Here is a 16,159-nt window from a genome sequence, read left to right as displayed (position 1 = left end):
TTTATCCTTTTTCCTTGTTGATTTTAGATAATGTAGGGTTTGGGCACCAATTTATCAGTGGTAGGTGATCAGGTACAGTCATCTTCAGGAAACACTAAAGCAAAAAAACATAAGCTCTAAAAACAAAAACCATAAGCTCAGCACATTGGGAGGCCAAGGCAGGTGGATCATGAGGTCAGGAATTCGAGACTAGCCTGGCCAACATGGTGAAACTCCATCTCTACTAAAAAAAAAAAAAAAAAAAAATAGCTGGGCATGGTGGCAGGCACCTATAATCCCACCTGCTTGGGAGGCTGAGGCAGGAGTATCGTTTGAACCTGGGAGGCAGAGGTTACAGTGAGCCGAGATTGTGCTATTGCACTCTAGCCTGGACGACAGGGCGAGACTCCATCTCAAAAAAGAAAACGTAAACTGGGTGCAGTGGCTTGTGCCTGTACTCCCAGCTTCTTGGGAGGCTGAGGCAGGAGGATCTCTTGAGCCCAGAAGTTTGAGGGTGCAGTGAACTGTGATTGCACTACTAGATTCCAGCCTGGGCAAGAGTAAGACCCCCATCTCTTTAAAAAAATAAAGAATATATATATATACACATAAGCTGAGATCTGTCTTCATACTTAGGGGAGTGGAGAGGTTAAAGATTGGCACGTTAATCATAGAATCTTGGGCTATTATAGGTGATAAGGATTTGGTAGAATTTCTAGCCTGCCCAGCCCCTCATTTTACATATGATGACTGAGGCCAGAGGAGAGAGGGAGGGATTTGAAAACAGGTTTGGGTACATTTGGGTAAAAAATAAGGTGTAAAGTGTATATAGAAACAAATGTGCAATTATAACCTTGAAGGATGAAGTGAAAGTATGTATCTTTTTTCTTTTTGTTAGTTTTGTTTTCTTTTTGTTACTTTTTGTTTTCTTTTGTTACTTGAGTTTTGCCTATAAGATGGCCTTTTGACTCCTCTGTTTTTCTTTTCAGACTGTACTGCAAGATGAGAGGCGGAGCCAGGCCTTAATCCTGAAGGTCAGTAGTAGTCACTATTTCTATTCTTTTATGTGAAATTGAGTGACAGCTTCTTGACCTCATTTTCCTGAGCATTGCTGACTTGTGATTCTTCTGTTGAATGAGCATGGAGGTCTTTATGAAGAAACGTATGAACTCATTTGTGATACGATGCTTTTATCCACTGGGCCAAGTAGAGAAGTTTCTCCCAAGGGGATTCTTTACTACTGGTGGTGAGAACTAGTTCATGGATATTTTTCTCTAGGTCTAAGTCCAACAGGATTAATTCGTATTTCTTTTCTAAGTCCAACAGGATTAATTCATATTTCTTTATTTCTTTATTCTTCAGTCCCTCTCCAGCGACCTTCTCACTTAGGATCTCGTGTTAAAATGGAATTTGTGACTTCTGAGGAAGTTTCCTATTTGATATTTAGTGAGAATTAAGTACCTTAGTTACAAGCAATTAGGACCTGTATCGGTGGTATTTTTATATTTGTATGTGTTTGGCCTGCCAGTTGATAGCAATGTTTGCTACATGAATGCTCTGAGAAATCATGCTAGAAAACACTTTTGGAAACTTGTGTATATTATTAAATAATAATCCCTTTCATCCTGTATATCCTGGTTTATGAGTCTTTTGCTTTCTTTTGGCCTAATTCAGTATGTTTGCATTTCTGTGATTGCTTATTTATACAAATTGGACTTTACCATCCACATCTTTAAGATTATCAATAAATTCAGGAGGCTGAGGCAGGAGAATTGCCTGAACCAGGAGGCGGAGATTGCGGTGAGCCGAGATCGCGCCATTGCACTCCAGCCTGGGTAACAAGAGCAAAACTCCATCTCAAAAAAAAAAAAAAAAAAAAAAAAGATTTTCAATAAATTTAAACTTGAGTTTCCTATATGCAAAGGTGAGTAACTGATTTTTAATCTTTGGGTTCCTCAGATTGCAGATTATTATTATGAAGAAAGAACCTGTATTCTTCGTTGTGTCTTACACCTTCTCACTTACTTCCAAGATGAAAGACATCCCTATAGGGTAAGCTTGTTTAGTCCTCTTGGTTCTCTTTACCCTGTATCATCTTAATAATTTTATTAATATTTATTTGAATATTTACCTTTTATTCTAGATATAATTAACTCTTGATTTTTTTTTTAAAGGTTGAATATGCAGACTGTGTTGATAAATTGGAAAAGGAGCTTGTTTCAAAATACAGACAACAGTTTGAAGAGCTTTATAAAACTGAAGCACCAACCTGGGAGACACATGGAAATCTCATGGTTTGTAGTTACTGTGCTCTCCTGTAACTCTTAGGAGAATTGTATACCCTTGCTTATAGAGCTACAAGTTAAATTATTCATTCATTCATTCATTTAAAACTTATAGATTATCATTCTTAATTTTTTTTGTTTGTTTGTTTTTTTGTTGAGATGGAGTCTTCCTCTGTTGCTCCAGCCGGAGTGCAGTGGCACGATGTCAGCTCACTGCAACCTCTGCCTCCTGGGTTTAAGTGATTCTCCTGCCTCAGCCTCCTGAGTAGCTGGGATTACAGGCATGCGCCACCACGCCTGGCTAATTTTTTGTATTTTTAGTAGAGATAGGTTTCACTCTGTTGGCCAGACTGGTCTCAAACTCCTGACCTCAGGTGATCCACCTGCCTTGGCCTCTAAAAGTGCTGAGATTACAGGAATGAGCCACTGCACCTGGCCTAGATTCTTATTTTTGGGAAAAGTTTAAACATGTCATATAAGTCAAAATATTGATGACATTAATTAATGGTACTTAATTCTGACTTTGACTTTATTTTTAATCCCATTACTTTACTTTCATTTCTTGACTAAAATTTGTTTAGTGGCCAATAGAATTCTGAAACTAATATTTCATCATCTTTGTTATTTTCTGCTTAGTGTGTGACACTAGTCTGATTATTTTATCCTAATTTCTTTTTTTCTTTCCTTTTTTTTTTTTTTTGAGACAGAATCTCACTCCGTCACCAGGCACCAGGCTGGAGTGCAGTGGTGCCACCTCGGCTCACTGCAACCTCTGCCTCCCGGGTTCAAGCAATTCTCCTTCCTCAGCCTCCCAAGTAGCTGGGACTACAGGCATGCACCACCATGCCCAGCTAATTTTTTTTTTTTGTATTTTTAGTAGAGACGGGGTTTCACCATGTTGGCCAGGATGGTCTCGATCTCTTGACCTCATGATCCACCTGCCTCGGCCTCCCAAAGTGCTGGGATTGCAGGTGTGAGCCACTGGCCCCAGCCTATTTTATCCTAATTTCTAAACCAATTTGCATCTGTAGATTATAGCATGACCTTTTTTGTTTTGAAAATAAAACATGCTTATTAAAGCACATTAGTGAAAAATATAGCTACTTTAAAAATATTTAATAAATGACAAGGGCCCATTTGTACATACGGCATCTCTGTCGTCTTGGAAAGTTTCCAGTCAGAAGCATGAAACAGCAATAAAAGCATAAAATTCCCAGGAGTAAGTTTAGGACGATGTAATATCTAAATGAAGATAACTTTAAAGTACTATAAGAGGTATAAAAGAAAACAACTGAGGCTGAGCACAGTGGCTCATGTCTGTTATCCTAGCGCTGTGGGAGGCTGAGGCAAGCAGATTACTTGTTGGAGACCAGCCTGACCAATGTGGTGAAACCCTGTCTCTACTAAAAATACAAATATTGGCTGGGTATGGTGGCTCACACCTGTAATCTCAACACTTTGGGAGGCAAAGGTGGGCAGGTCACTTGAGGTCAGGAATTTGAGACTAGTCTGGCCAACATAGTGAAACCCTGTCTCTGCTAAAAATACAAAGATTAGATGAGTGTGATAGCACCTGTCTGTAGTCTCAGCTACTTCGGAGGCTGAAGTGGGAGGATCACTAGAGCTCAGGAAGTGGAGGTGGCAGTGAGCTGAGATTATGGCACTGTACTTCAGCCTGGGCAACAGAGCAAGACTCTGTCTCACCAAAAAACAAACAAACAAACAAAATATCCGGGCGTGGTGATGCACGGCTGTAGTTTCAGCTGCTCAGGAGGCTGAGGCAGGTGAATGGCTTGAACCTGGGAGGCAGAGATTTGAACTTGGGAGGCAGTGAGCTGAGATGATGTCATTGGACTCCAGCCTGTGCAAGAGATGCTCCAAAAAAAGGCCAATGGAAAAGACACATTATATTCCCATGTTCTTGAGTATAAAAACTCAAACACCGGGCTGAGCACAGTAATCCCAGCACTTTGGGAGGCCAAGGCGGGCAGATCACTTGAGGTCAGGAGTTCAAGACCAGCCTGGCAAACATAGTGAAGCCCCGCCTCTACCAAAAATACAAAAATTAGCCAGGCACGGTGGCACATGCCTGTAATCCCAGCTACGTGGGAGGCTGAGGCAGGAGAATTTCTTGAATCGGGAGGTGGAGATTGCAGCAAGCCGAGATTGCACCACTGCGCTCCAGCCTGGGTGACAGAGTAAGACTCTGTCTCAAAAAAAAAAAAAAATTTTCATATGAAAAATAAGAATAGCTGAGAACATTTTGAAAAAGTAAAATAGTGAAGGAAAATTAGCTGTACCAGATAATGCTACTATAATAATGTAAAACATGGAATTGGCTCGTGAATAAATAGGCTATTGAATAGCATGTATGTCTAGATGTAAACTCAAATACTGATTGGAAATTAATATATGATAAAAGTGTCATTTCAAATTAGTGGGGAAGCATTGGATTATTTGATAAATAGTTTTGGAACTGCTGAATAGCCATATGGAGAAAAATTAAGCTGTATCTCCATCTTACACATTTTACCAAAAGAAAATCTGGATGGATTAGTGATTTAAATGTAAAAAGGAAAATTTAAACTGTAAAAGTACTAAAAGAAAACGAGGGGTGGTGGTGTGTGTGTGTGTGTGTGTGTATTTAGAGCAGGAAAACTTTCTTAAGGTAACTCAGAAGTCATTAAAAAAAATAGACCCAGGAGTAGCAAATTAAGACAAACTCATGTCTCAAAGGGTTGATACCCTTTAAGATAGAAAGAATTCCTATGGCTGGGCACAGTGACTTATGCCTGTAATCCCAGCACTTTGGGAGGCCGAGGTGGGCGGATCACCTGAAGTCTAGAGTTTGAGACTAGCCTGGCCAACATGGTGAAACCCCATCTCCACTAAAAATACAAAAAAATTAGCTGGGTGTGGCAGTGGACGCCTGTAATCCCAGCTACTTGGGAGGCCGAGGCAGGAGAATTGCTTGAAACTAGGAGGCAGAGGTTGCAGTGAGCTTAGATCGCACGATTACACTCCAGCCTGGGCAACAAAACCAAGACTCTGTCTCAAAAAAAAAAAAGGAAAAAAGAAAGAATTCTTGTGAATCAAAAAGTAAAAGACCAGCTGGGCATGGTTGCTCACTTCTGTAATCCCAGCACTTTGGGAGGCGAAGTGGGCAGATCACTCGAGGTTAGGAATTCGAGATCAGCTTGGCCAACATGGCGAAACCCTGTCTCTACTAGAAGTACAAAAATTAGTTGGACATGGTGGTACACACTTGTAATCCCAGCTACTCAGGAGGCTGAAGCAGGAGAATTGCTTAAACCCGGGAGGCAGAGGTTGCAGTGAGCCTGAGCACCACTGCAGTCCAGCCTGGGCCACAGAGGGAGACTGTCTCAAAAAAAGAAAGGCTGGGTGAGGTGGTGATTCTCTTACCCAGTCTTCCTAGTAGCTGAGATTACAGGCGCCTGCCACCATGCCCGGCTAATTTTTGTATTTTTATTTTATTTTTTTTTGAGGCGGAGTTTCGCTCTTGTTACCCAGGCTGGAGTGCAATGGTGCGATCTCGGCTCACTGCAACCTCCGCCTCCTGGGTTCAAGCAATTCTCCGGCCTCAGCCTCCTGAGTAGCTGGGACTACAGGCGTGCGCCACCATGCCCAGCTAATTTTTGTATTTTTTAGTAGAGACGGGGTTTCACCTTGTTGACCAGGATGGTCTCGATCTCTTGACCTCGTTCGTGATCCACCCGCCTCGGCCTCCCAAAGTGCTGGGATTATAGGCGTGAGCCACCGCGCCCAGCAATTTTTGTATTTTTTAATAGAGACAGGGTTTCACCATGCTGGCCAGGCTGTTCTGGAACTCCTGACCTCAGGCGATCTTGCCTGCCTTGGCCTCCCAAAGTGCTATGATTATAGGCGTGAGCCACCATGCTGGGCCTCTCTCTTTTTTTTAACTGATTTGTGTGTGTGTGTGTGTGTGTGTGTGTGTGTGTGTGTTAGAGAGAGAGAGAGAGAGAGAGAGAGATGGAAGTCTCACTCTGTCACCCAGAGTGAGGCTCTCTGGATTTAATGTCGAAATATTGGATGTTTTTCTTAAATATGGTGGTGGTTTTTTTTTTTGGTTTTTTTTTTTTTGAGACAGGTTTTTTTCTCTGTTGCCAAGGCTGAAGTGCAGTGGCACAATCACAGCTCACTGTAGCTTTGACCCCCTGGGCTCAGGTAATTCTCCTACCTCATCCTCCCAAGTAGCTAGGACTACAAGCATGCACCAGGTTTTGCCATGTTGCCCAGGCTGGTCTTGAACTCCAGGGCTGAAGGGATCTGACCACCTTGGCCTCCCAAAGTGCTGGCATTACAGGTGTGGACCAGACCAAACATCTTATTGTTACCAGTGTTTTTATTTGATTCTGTTATCAGAGAACACATTCTTTGTCATTTCAGTCTTGTTAAATTTACTGTCTCATGGTTTATGGCCTACCCTATGATCTCTCTTGGTGATTGTACCCTGTCCACTTGGAAAGAATGTCTGGTTGTTTTGTCCTTTGGATAGCATGACTTTATTAGCAAGAGGTTGGTAATAACCTAAATGTTCATCCAGGTAAGTAGGTAAAATAAACTATGGCATTTATGTGCAGTGGAATACTATGTCATGTTAAAAATATTGACGGGATTGGTTGAATAATCTATGGCATATCCACATAATGAATTATTATGCACATATAAAAAGGAATTAAAAATAAGGAGTTGTGTTTTTTTTGTTTTTTGTTTTTTTTTTGGTGACAGAGTCTCACTGTGTCACCCAGGCTGGGGTGCAGGGGCCTGATCATAGCCTATTGTAGCCTCAACTTCCCTAGCTCGAGCGACTCTGCTGCCATAGGCCCCAGTGTAGCTGGGACTACAGGCATACACCTCTATGCCTGGCTAATTTTTAAGATGGAGTCTTGCTATGTTTCCCAGACTAGTCTTGAACTCCTGGCCTCAAACAATCCTCCCACTTTGTCCTCCCAAAGTATTCAAGTATTAGGCTTACAGGCATGAGCTGCCCTGCTAGTTCGGGAAATTTTTAATATACTATTACAGGAGATAATTTTTATTCTATTTTTTATTTTTTTGGGACAGAGTCCCACTGTGTCACCCAGGCTGGAGTACAATGGCATGATCTGAGCTCACTGCAACCTCCACTTTCTGGGCAAGCGATTCTTCTGCCTCAGCCTTCTGAGTATCTGGGATTATAGGTGCGCACCACCACACCCAACTATTTTTTGTATTTTTAGTAGAGAAGGGGTTTCACCATGTTGGCCAGGCTGGTCTTGAACTCCTGACCTCAGGTGATCTACCCACCTTGGGCTCCGAAAGTGCTGAGATTACAGGTGTGAGCCACTGTTGTTGGCTACAGGAGATAATTTTTAAGATATATTGTTGCAGCTGGGTGTGGTGGCTCAGGCCTGTAATCCCACCACTTTGGGGGGTGAAGGTGGGAATTCAAGACCAGCCCTGGCAACATAGCAAGACCTGATTTCTACAAAAAATTTCAAAAATTAGCCAGATGTGGTCCTAACCTATAGTTTTAGCTACTTGGGTGGCTAAAACTTGGCTGAGGCAAGAGGATCACTTGAGCCCTGTGGGTCAAGGCTGCAGTGAGCTGTGATCATACCACTGCACTCTGGGTGACAGAATAAGACTCTCTCTCAAAAGAAAAGATATACTGGTTGGCTGGGCACGGTGGCTTACACCTATAATCCTAGTGCTTTGGGAGGCCAAAGTAGGATTGATTGAAGCCAGGAGTTCAAAACCAGCATGTGCAACATAACAAGACCCTTTCTCTCCCAAAAATTAAAAAAAAAAAAATATGAGCCAGGTGTGTTGGTGCTTGATTTTAGTCCTGACTACTTGGGAGGCTCAGGTGTAGGGGGCTGCCATGAGCTATAATTGTGCTGCTACATTCCAGCTTGGTTGACACAGCCAGACCCTGTCTCTTAAAAAAAAAACAAAAAACGCCAGGTGTGGTGGCTCACGCCTGTAATCCTAGCACTTTTGGAGGCTGAGGTGGGTGGATCACCTGAGGTCAGGAGTTCAAAACCAGCCTGGCCATCATGGTGAAACCCCATCTTATTAAAAAAAAAAAAAACCTGTCTTTTAGAAAAAAATTAAATATTGGCAAGGTGCAGTGACTTGCACCTGTAGTGTTAGCTGCTACTCAGGAGGCTGAGATAGGAGAATCATTTGAGTGTAGGAGTTTGAGCAGCCAGCCATAATTATGCCACTGCACTCTATCCTGGGTGACAGATTGAGACCCTGTCTTTAAAGCATGGTTTTTAAATACTGTTTTTAATCTCATGTTATTTCTCTCCCATTTTTTCTTCGTTGATTGTACAGACAGAGCGCCAAGTGTCTCGCTGGTTTGTTCAGTGCCTTCGGGAACAGTCCATGCTGCTAGAAATTATTTTCCTTTATTATGCATACTTTGAGATGGCACCCAGTGACCTACTTGTATTAACCAAGATGTTTAAAGAGCAAGGATTTGGTAGTAGGCAGACCAATAGGCACCTGGTGGATGAGACTATGGATCCGTTTGTAGATCGGATTGGGTAAGTATGAGTGAATTGAACATCATAGAACTTGTAGTGTTTACAGCATTGATACTATAGTGGTACGTAAATGGGTGGGGGGTTGGTATAATTTTCACTTAACAGGTGGGGATATAGATAGGTGTACTGCCACATTCCCTTTCATGCAGGGAGTAAAGACTGGGATTGAGAGAGGACGTGCTCTTCTCTCAAAATGAGTATTGTAATCTCTTTTACTGACTGTCTTCATCTAAGGGATTAATCCATTCATTCAACAAAAATTCCTTGAACAACTGTTGTAGGCCAGGCACTATGCAACTGCTAACAGGATAGTGGTAATAAGGCATATATGCTCACTGTTCTCTTTCAGGTCTGTGGTCTTCAAATTTCTTGTTTTTTCTATATTTATGACCATGGATATATCCACAATTGGGGGCCTGGTCACTCTGTGAGCAAAGATACATACCAGCTGATTTTGTGTTTATGTGTGTGGTATAGATGGGGTCTCACTATGTTGTTCAAAACAGTCTTGAACTCCTGGCCTCAAGTGATCCTCCCATCTCTGCCTCTCAAAGTGTTAGGATTATAGGAGTGAGCCACCATGCCTGGCCCAGTAGGTTTTTTTGATATCGTAGTGTCTTATGTCTCACGTTTGTCTCTATTGAGTTTCAGAACAGGGTATATAACACAGTGATACTGTTTTTCTTTCTAGCTACTTCAGTGCCCTCATCCTGGTGGAGGGCATGGATATTGAGTCCTTGCATAAGTGTGCTTTGGATGACCGAAGAGAACTGCACCAGTTTGCCCAGGATGGGCTTATTTGTCAGGTGAACTTGGAATAGCCTCTTTTTTTTTTTTTCAGATGGTTTATAAGTTAGTAGTATGTTTTTAATTTCTGAACTCTTCTGCATAAAATTTTCAGTGTTGGGGAATTCTACGTTCAGTGATGTGGAGGTTCTGCAATGTTTTTGTTTTGTTTTGTTTTTTTGAGACGGAGTCTTGCTCTGTTGCCAGGCTGGAGTGCAGTGGTGTGATTTTGGCTCACTGCAACCTTCGCCTCCTGGGTTCAAGTGATTCTCCTGCCTCAGCCTCCTGAGTAGTTGGGATCACAGGCATGCTTCACCACCCCCAGCTACTTTTTTTTTTTTTTTTTTTTGAGACAGAGTTTTGCTCTTGTTGCCCAGGCTGGAGTGTGATGGCACGATTTTGGCTCGCCGCAACCTCTGCCTCCCAGGTTCAAGTGATTCTCCTGCCTCAGCCTCCCGAGTAGCTGGGATTACAGGAATGTTCCATCAGGCCCGGCTAATTTTGTATTTTTAGTAGAGATAGGGTTTCTCCATGTTGGTCAGGCTAGTCTCGAACTCCTGACCTCAGCTGATCTGTCTGCCTTGGCCTCCCAAAGTGTTGGGATTACAGGAGTGAGCCACCGTGCCCAGCCTCATTTTTGTATTTTTAGTAGAAGCAGGGTTTCACCATATTGGTCAGGATGGTCTCGCTCTCCTGACCATGTGATCCTCCCGCCTCGGCCTCCCAAAGTGCTGGCACTATAGACGTGAACCAGTGTGCCCAGCCTATTTTGTTTTTTTGAGACAGAGTCTTGCTCTGTCACTCAGCCTGGAGTGCAGTGGCACCATCTCAGCTCACTGCAGCCTCCACCTCCCAGGTTCAAGCGATTTTCGTGCCTCAGCCTCTGGAAGAGCTGAGATTAGAGGCACACACCACCCCGCCCAGTTAATTTTTATGTTTTTAGTAGAGATGGGGTTTCACCATGTTGTCCAGGCTGGTCTTGAACTCCTTACCTCAAGTGAGCCACCTGCCTCAGCCTCCCAAAGTGCTGGGATTATAGGGTTGAGCCACCGTGTTCGGCCTCTACAATGTTAAACAGTTGATTAGACCTAGAGGAAATCTCAGATTTGTCAGTCATCTATACCAAGGTGATAATTGAATCTGAGAATGATTCATTCATGGAGATGCTACAAGGACAAAAAAGACCCAAGGAGAAAACCCTGGAGATGGTCTGTATTTAGGAGGCCTGTGAAGGAAGAGGAAAGGGGAAAAACATTGAGATGAGATGGTTAGAAAGATAGAAAATGAAGAGAGATCATAGAAAGTTCTAGAAGGAGCAGGATAAATTTTCTAAAGAGTGTCCATTTGAACATGCATTTTATAATCGTAAAACTACATGAAATTAGTAGACAAATTTTGTGGGTAAAAGGAAGAGTAATCGAGGGTTTATTAGTTTGGTGGCTGGGGGTTTAAGAGCGAAATACCAGAATGAGAGAGTGAGGCCACTCTTTATGGCTTGCTTATTGAGCATGATGAAGAATCTGGTTGAGGGATCTTGAGGCTTTCTGTTCAGAGATGCAGATGTGTTTTCTTCTCTCGCTAGGATATGGACCGTTTAATGTTGACCTTTGGGGACATTCCACATCATGCCCCAGTGCTTTTGGCCTGGGCTCTCCTCCGTCACACTTTAAACCCAGAAAAGACAAGCAATGTGGTCCGGAAGATAGGTGGCATAGCCATCCAGCTGAATGTGTTCCAGTACTTGACCCGATTACTGCAGTCACTTGCAAGTGGGGGAAATGATGTGAGTTTAAGACTCTGGGTGGTGAACATGGGAGTGAGCCGGCAGAAGCATTATAATAATGTAACAGCTATAATGGTGTTGTGGATAATGGGATCATGTTGTAACTAACCTTTCTAGAGCATTTAGACATCAACAGACATTGTTTGTAATGTTTATGAACATTATCTTATTGAATCCTTATAATACTTTTTTGTGTTAAGGGTTGTCCTTCTGTTTTATGTATTAGGAAATTGAGACTCAGGGAGATGTAATTTGCCCAAAGCAACAATAATAGCCAGTAAATGGTAGATAGAGTTTGAACTCCTTGAGTCTGACTCTGCCAGTAAAGTATATCTTAGGAAGATAGCTTTGGATATACTGACTGGAGAAGTCATTTTCAGGGGACTTAATCAACTGTAACAAGATGAATTAGAAATTCTCTTGATTCTCTTGAGTCTTATGTTGGGGTTTGAGTGGCATGGTTTAGTGAGCTTGTGTATTTTTCGTTATTGTTGTTTTTGTTTTCAGATGGAGTCTTGCTCTGTCGCTCAGGCTGGTGTGCTGTGGCACAATCTTGGCTCACTGCACCCTCTGCCTCACGGGTTCAAGCGATTCTCCTGCCTCAGTCTCCCAGGTAGCTGGGATTACAGGCACGTGCCACTATGCCTGGCTAATTTTTTATATTTTTAGTAGAGACGGGGTTTCACCATGTTTCCCAAGCTAGTCCCAAACTCCTGACCTCAGGAGATCCACCCACCTCAGCCTTCCAAAGCGCTGAGATTACAGGCATGAGCCACCTCGTCTGGCCCTTTTAATTTTTTTTAGAGACGGAGTCTCGCTTGCTCTGTCGCTCAGGCTGGAGTGCAGTGGCACAATCTCGGCTTACTGCAACCTCCGCCTCCCAGGTTCAAGTGATTCTTCTGTCTCAGCTTCCCGAATAGCTGGGACTACAGGTGCCTGCCACCACGCCCAGCTAATTTTTGTATTTTTAGTAGAGGTGGGGTTTCACCATGTGAAACCAGGCTGGTCTTGAACTCCTGACTTCAGGTGATCCGCCTGCCTCTGCCTTCCAAAGTGCTGGGATTACAGGTGTGAGCCACCACACCCAGCCAGATTCAACGGTTGTACTCCTTGGTTAGTATGTATTTGCTCAAAGGAGTTCAAAACTTATGTCCACGCAAAAACCTACACACAGACCTTTATAGCAGCTTTATTCGTAATTATTAGAACTTGGAAGCAACTAAAATGTCCTTTAGTAAGTATAAATAAACTGTTGTACATCTAGATGATGGAATATTTATATATTGCTAAAAATAAATGAGCCATCAAACCATGAAAACACATGGAGAAAACATTAAATGCATATTAGTAAATGAAGAAAAAATCTAAAAAGGCTTTATAGTGTATGATTCCAGCTACGTGACATTCTGGAGAAGGCAAAACCATGGAGGCATTATAACAGACTAGTGGGTTGCCAACAGTCTAGTGGAGCAGGAGGGCTGAATTAGGTAGAACACAGAGGAGTTTTAGGGCAGTGAAGCTATTCTGTATAATACTATAATGCTGGATACGTGTCATACTTGTCCAGATCCATACAATGTACAACACAAGAATGACCTTAATGTAAACTGTGGACTTTGGGTGATAATAATAATGCCAATTTAAGTTCATCACTTGTAACAATTGTACTGCTTTAGTGGGATGCTATTTATGTGTGGAGGCAGAGGATATATAGGAAATCTTTGTACTTTTCTCCTCAGTTTTCCTATGAACCTAAAACTGCTCTACAAAACAAAGCCTATTTTAAAAAAAAAGAAAACTCAGCCAGCAGTCCCCACTTGTTGTCACTGATTGGTTTATCTTGGTAGCAGTTCAGGTGCTATATCCATTCCTGTTACCACTGTTTTTTCTGTAGACTGGATATGATTTTATTCTTCCTTACTCAAACTTTGATAATTTTGGCAATAATTCTTTTTTGAGTTTATTCTTGACCTTGTTGTAATACTTGTGGTTCCTGCTTTCTGTTTTCTTCCTTTGTCTTCCTGATCTTGTAACTAAATTAGGGCAATTATGAAGCTTCAGATTTTCTTCCCATTTGTTTATAAAGAATATATGAATGCGATAGGATTATGCTGCATCTGGGGAAGAGTTATATTACTCAGAATGATTCACTGACTCCTTTTCCATTCTAGTGCACCACCAGCACTGCATGCATGTGTGTCTATGGACTGCTGTCTTTCGTTCTGACCTCGTTGGAGTTGCACACACTGGGCAATCAGCAGGTCAGTGTCTGGCTTCCATGAAGCTGTCTACACTGCCCAGATTTGCAATCAAGTCCACAAAATACCCCCATTGGATCTGACATTGTTTACCTCATGTGTTAATTTATTTACTGCCATCCATTTTCGTTTACCTTTTTCTTTTTTTTTTTTTGAGATGGAATCCTCCACAGGCTGGAGCTCGGTGGTGTGATCTTGGTTTACTGCAATGTCCACCTCCCAGGTTCAAGTGATTCTCCTGTCTCAGTCTCCTAAGTAGCTGGGATTACAGGCGTCTGCCACCATGCCTGGTTAATTTTTGTATATTTAGTAGAGACAGGGTTTCGCCATGTTGACCAGGCTGGTCTCAAACTCCTGATGTTAAGTGATCAGCCTGCCTCGGCCTCCCAAAGTGCTGGGGTGACATGCATGAGCCAGCGCACCTGGCCTCGTTTTCATTTACTATTATACAGGTGTTAATTATAGAAAAGTCAGAAAATAGTGATAAAAAGAAAAAAGTATAGTCCTTTCATATAAGATAACTTGTTAACATTTTGGTGTATTCCTTTCCCTTTTCCAAATACATATATATATATGAAAATATAGTAATTCCCTAGAAATGGAATGACAATGGATATACTGTTTTTAAATTTTCTGTTTATTTCTTTCTCTTTTTTTGAGACAAGAGTCTTGTTCTGTCGCCAGGCTGGAGTATAGTGGCGCGATCTTGGCTCACTGCAACCTCTGACTCCCTGGTTCAAGTGATTCTCCTACCTCAGCCTCCTGAGTAGCTGGGATTACAGGCACTCGTGACCATGCCTGACTAATTTTTGTATTTTTAGTAGAGACAGGGTTTCACCATGTTGGCCAGGCCGGTCTCGATCTCCTGACCTCGTGATCTGCGCACCTTGGCTTCCCAAAGTGCTGGGATTACTTAAGGTGTGAGCCACCGCACCTGGCTGTTTATTTGTAGTTTAAGAGACACGGTCTCAGTATGTTGCCCAGGTTAGTCTTAACTCCAAGATGCGAGTGATCCTCTCACCTCGGCTTCCCAAATATATACTGTTTTGTAACCTCATTGCTCTACTCTGTAGTACATCTGTGCCAGACATTTGTGGGTGCTAGTAAGTATTCTGCACCGGGTTTGTTTGTTTTTTTTCTGAGACAGGGTCTCACTCTGTTTCCCAGGCTGGTCTTGGACTCCTGGGCTTAAGCAATCCATCCCCTTTGGCCTCCTACAGTGCTGGGATTATAGGTGTGAGCTAGGGCACCTAGCCTATAATTCCCAAGTAGCTGAGATTACAGGTGCATGCCACCATACCCGGCTAATTTTTTTGTATTTTTAGTAGAGACAGGGTTTCACCATGTTGCCCAAGACTGGTCCTGATCTCCTGACCTTAGGTGATCCACTCACCTTGGCCTCCCAGAGTGCTGAGATTACAGGAGTGAGCCACCGTGCCTGGTCTGTATTTTTTTTTTTTTTTTTTTTTTTTGAGAGGGAGTCTCGTTCTGTAGCTTAGGCTGGAGTGTAGTGGCATGATCTGGGCTCACTGCAACCTTTGCTTCCTGGTTCAAGCAATTTTCCTGCCTCAGCCTTCCGAGCAGCTGGGACTACAGGGGTACGCACCCCCATGCCCAGCTAATTTTTGTGTTTTTAGTAGAGACGGGATTTCACCCTATTGGCCAGGCTGGTCTTTCTGTACTTTGGGAGAATTCTGGTTACTTTTGACCTGGCCTTAAACCTGGAAGATTGATACTAACATATTAGGGCCAGACACTATGGCCCACACCTATAATCCCAGGTTGTGAGGCCAAGGCCGGTGGATAACCTCAGCTCAGGAGTTCAAGACCAGCCTGGGCAACATGATGCAGCCCCATCTCTACCAAAAATACAAAAAATTCCTGAGTGTGATGGCGCACACCTGTAGTCCCAGCTACTCAAGAGGCTGAAGTAGGATCACTTGCCTGGGAGACACAGGTTGCAGTGTGCTGAGATGGCATCATTGCACTCTAACCCAGGTGATGGAGTGAGACCCCGTCTCAACAGCAACAACAAAAAACATGAGGGTCGCAGGAATCCTGGTACTTGGATTTTAAAGAAATCATTCAATGAGCATTTATTAGATTCCCTGTATATGCTAAGCTCTGTGCTAGGTGCTAAGGATAGAACAATTAAAGACGTTGTTCTTGGCTAGGCATGGTGGCTTATGCCTGTAATCCCAGCATTTTGGGAGGTCAAGGCAGGAGGGCCACCTGAGATCAGGAGTTCAAGACCAGTCTGGCCAACATGGTGAAACTAAAATGCAGAAATTAGCTGGGCTTGGTGGTGGGTGCCTTTAATCCCAGTTACTTGGGGGGCTGAGGCAGAGAATCACTTGAACCCAGGAGGCGGAGGTTACAGTGAGCCAAGATTGTGCCATTATATTCCAGCCTGGGTGACAAGAGCAAAACTCCGTCTCAAAAAAAAGAAAAAAAAAAGACACTGTTTTTGCCCTCTAGGAGAGAGCAGTCTAG

The 16,159-nt window shown here is 42.9% G+C and overlaps 1 protein-coding gene across 2 annotated transcripts in view; it reads left to right on the top strand.

Moving 5' to 3' along the window:
• Window positions 1–16,159, top strand: part of NUP188 (nucleoporin 188) — a 59,745-nt gene that overhangs the window by 17,112 nt on the left and 26,474 nt on the right. For both annotated transcript variants that reach the window (XM_064377276.1, XM_064377273.1), the window contains exons 6-12: window positions 969–1,013; window positions 1,939–2,031; window positions 2,154–2,273; window positions 8,628–8,839; window positions 9,531–9,645; window positions 11,208–11,408; window positions 13,580–13,669. In XM_064377276.1, the coding sequence (XP_064233346.1) occupies window positions 969–1,013; window positions 1,939–2,031; window positions 2,154–2,273; window positions 8,628–8,839; window positions 9,531–9,645; window positions 11,208–11,408; window positions 13,580–13,669 (876 nt within the window). The remainder of the gene's footprint in view (window positions 1–968; window positions 1,014–1,938; window positions 2,032–2,153; window positions 2,274–8,627; window positions 8,840–9,530; window positions 9,646–11,207; window positions 11,409–13,579; window positions 13,670–16,159) is intronic.

This window comes from Aotus nancymaae, unplaced genomic scaffold, assembly GCF_030222135.1.
Source record: "Aotus nancymaae isolate 86718 unplaced genomic scaffold, 86718_ANA_hifiasm-v0.15.2.pri h1tg000003l, whole genome shotgun sequence".
NCBI classification, from domain to species: Eukaryota; Metazoa; Chordata; class Mammalia; order Primates; family Aotidae; genus Aotus; species Aotus nancymaae.
The sequence above is the reverse complement of the archived record's forward strand: the minus strand, read 5'-3'. Positions and strand labels throughout refer to the sequence as shown.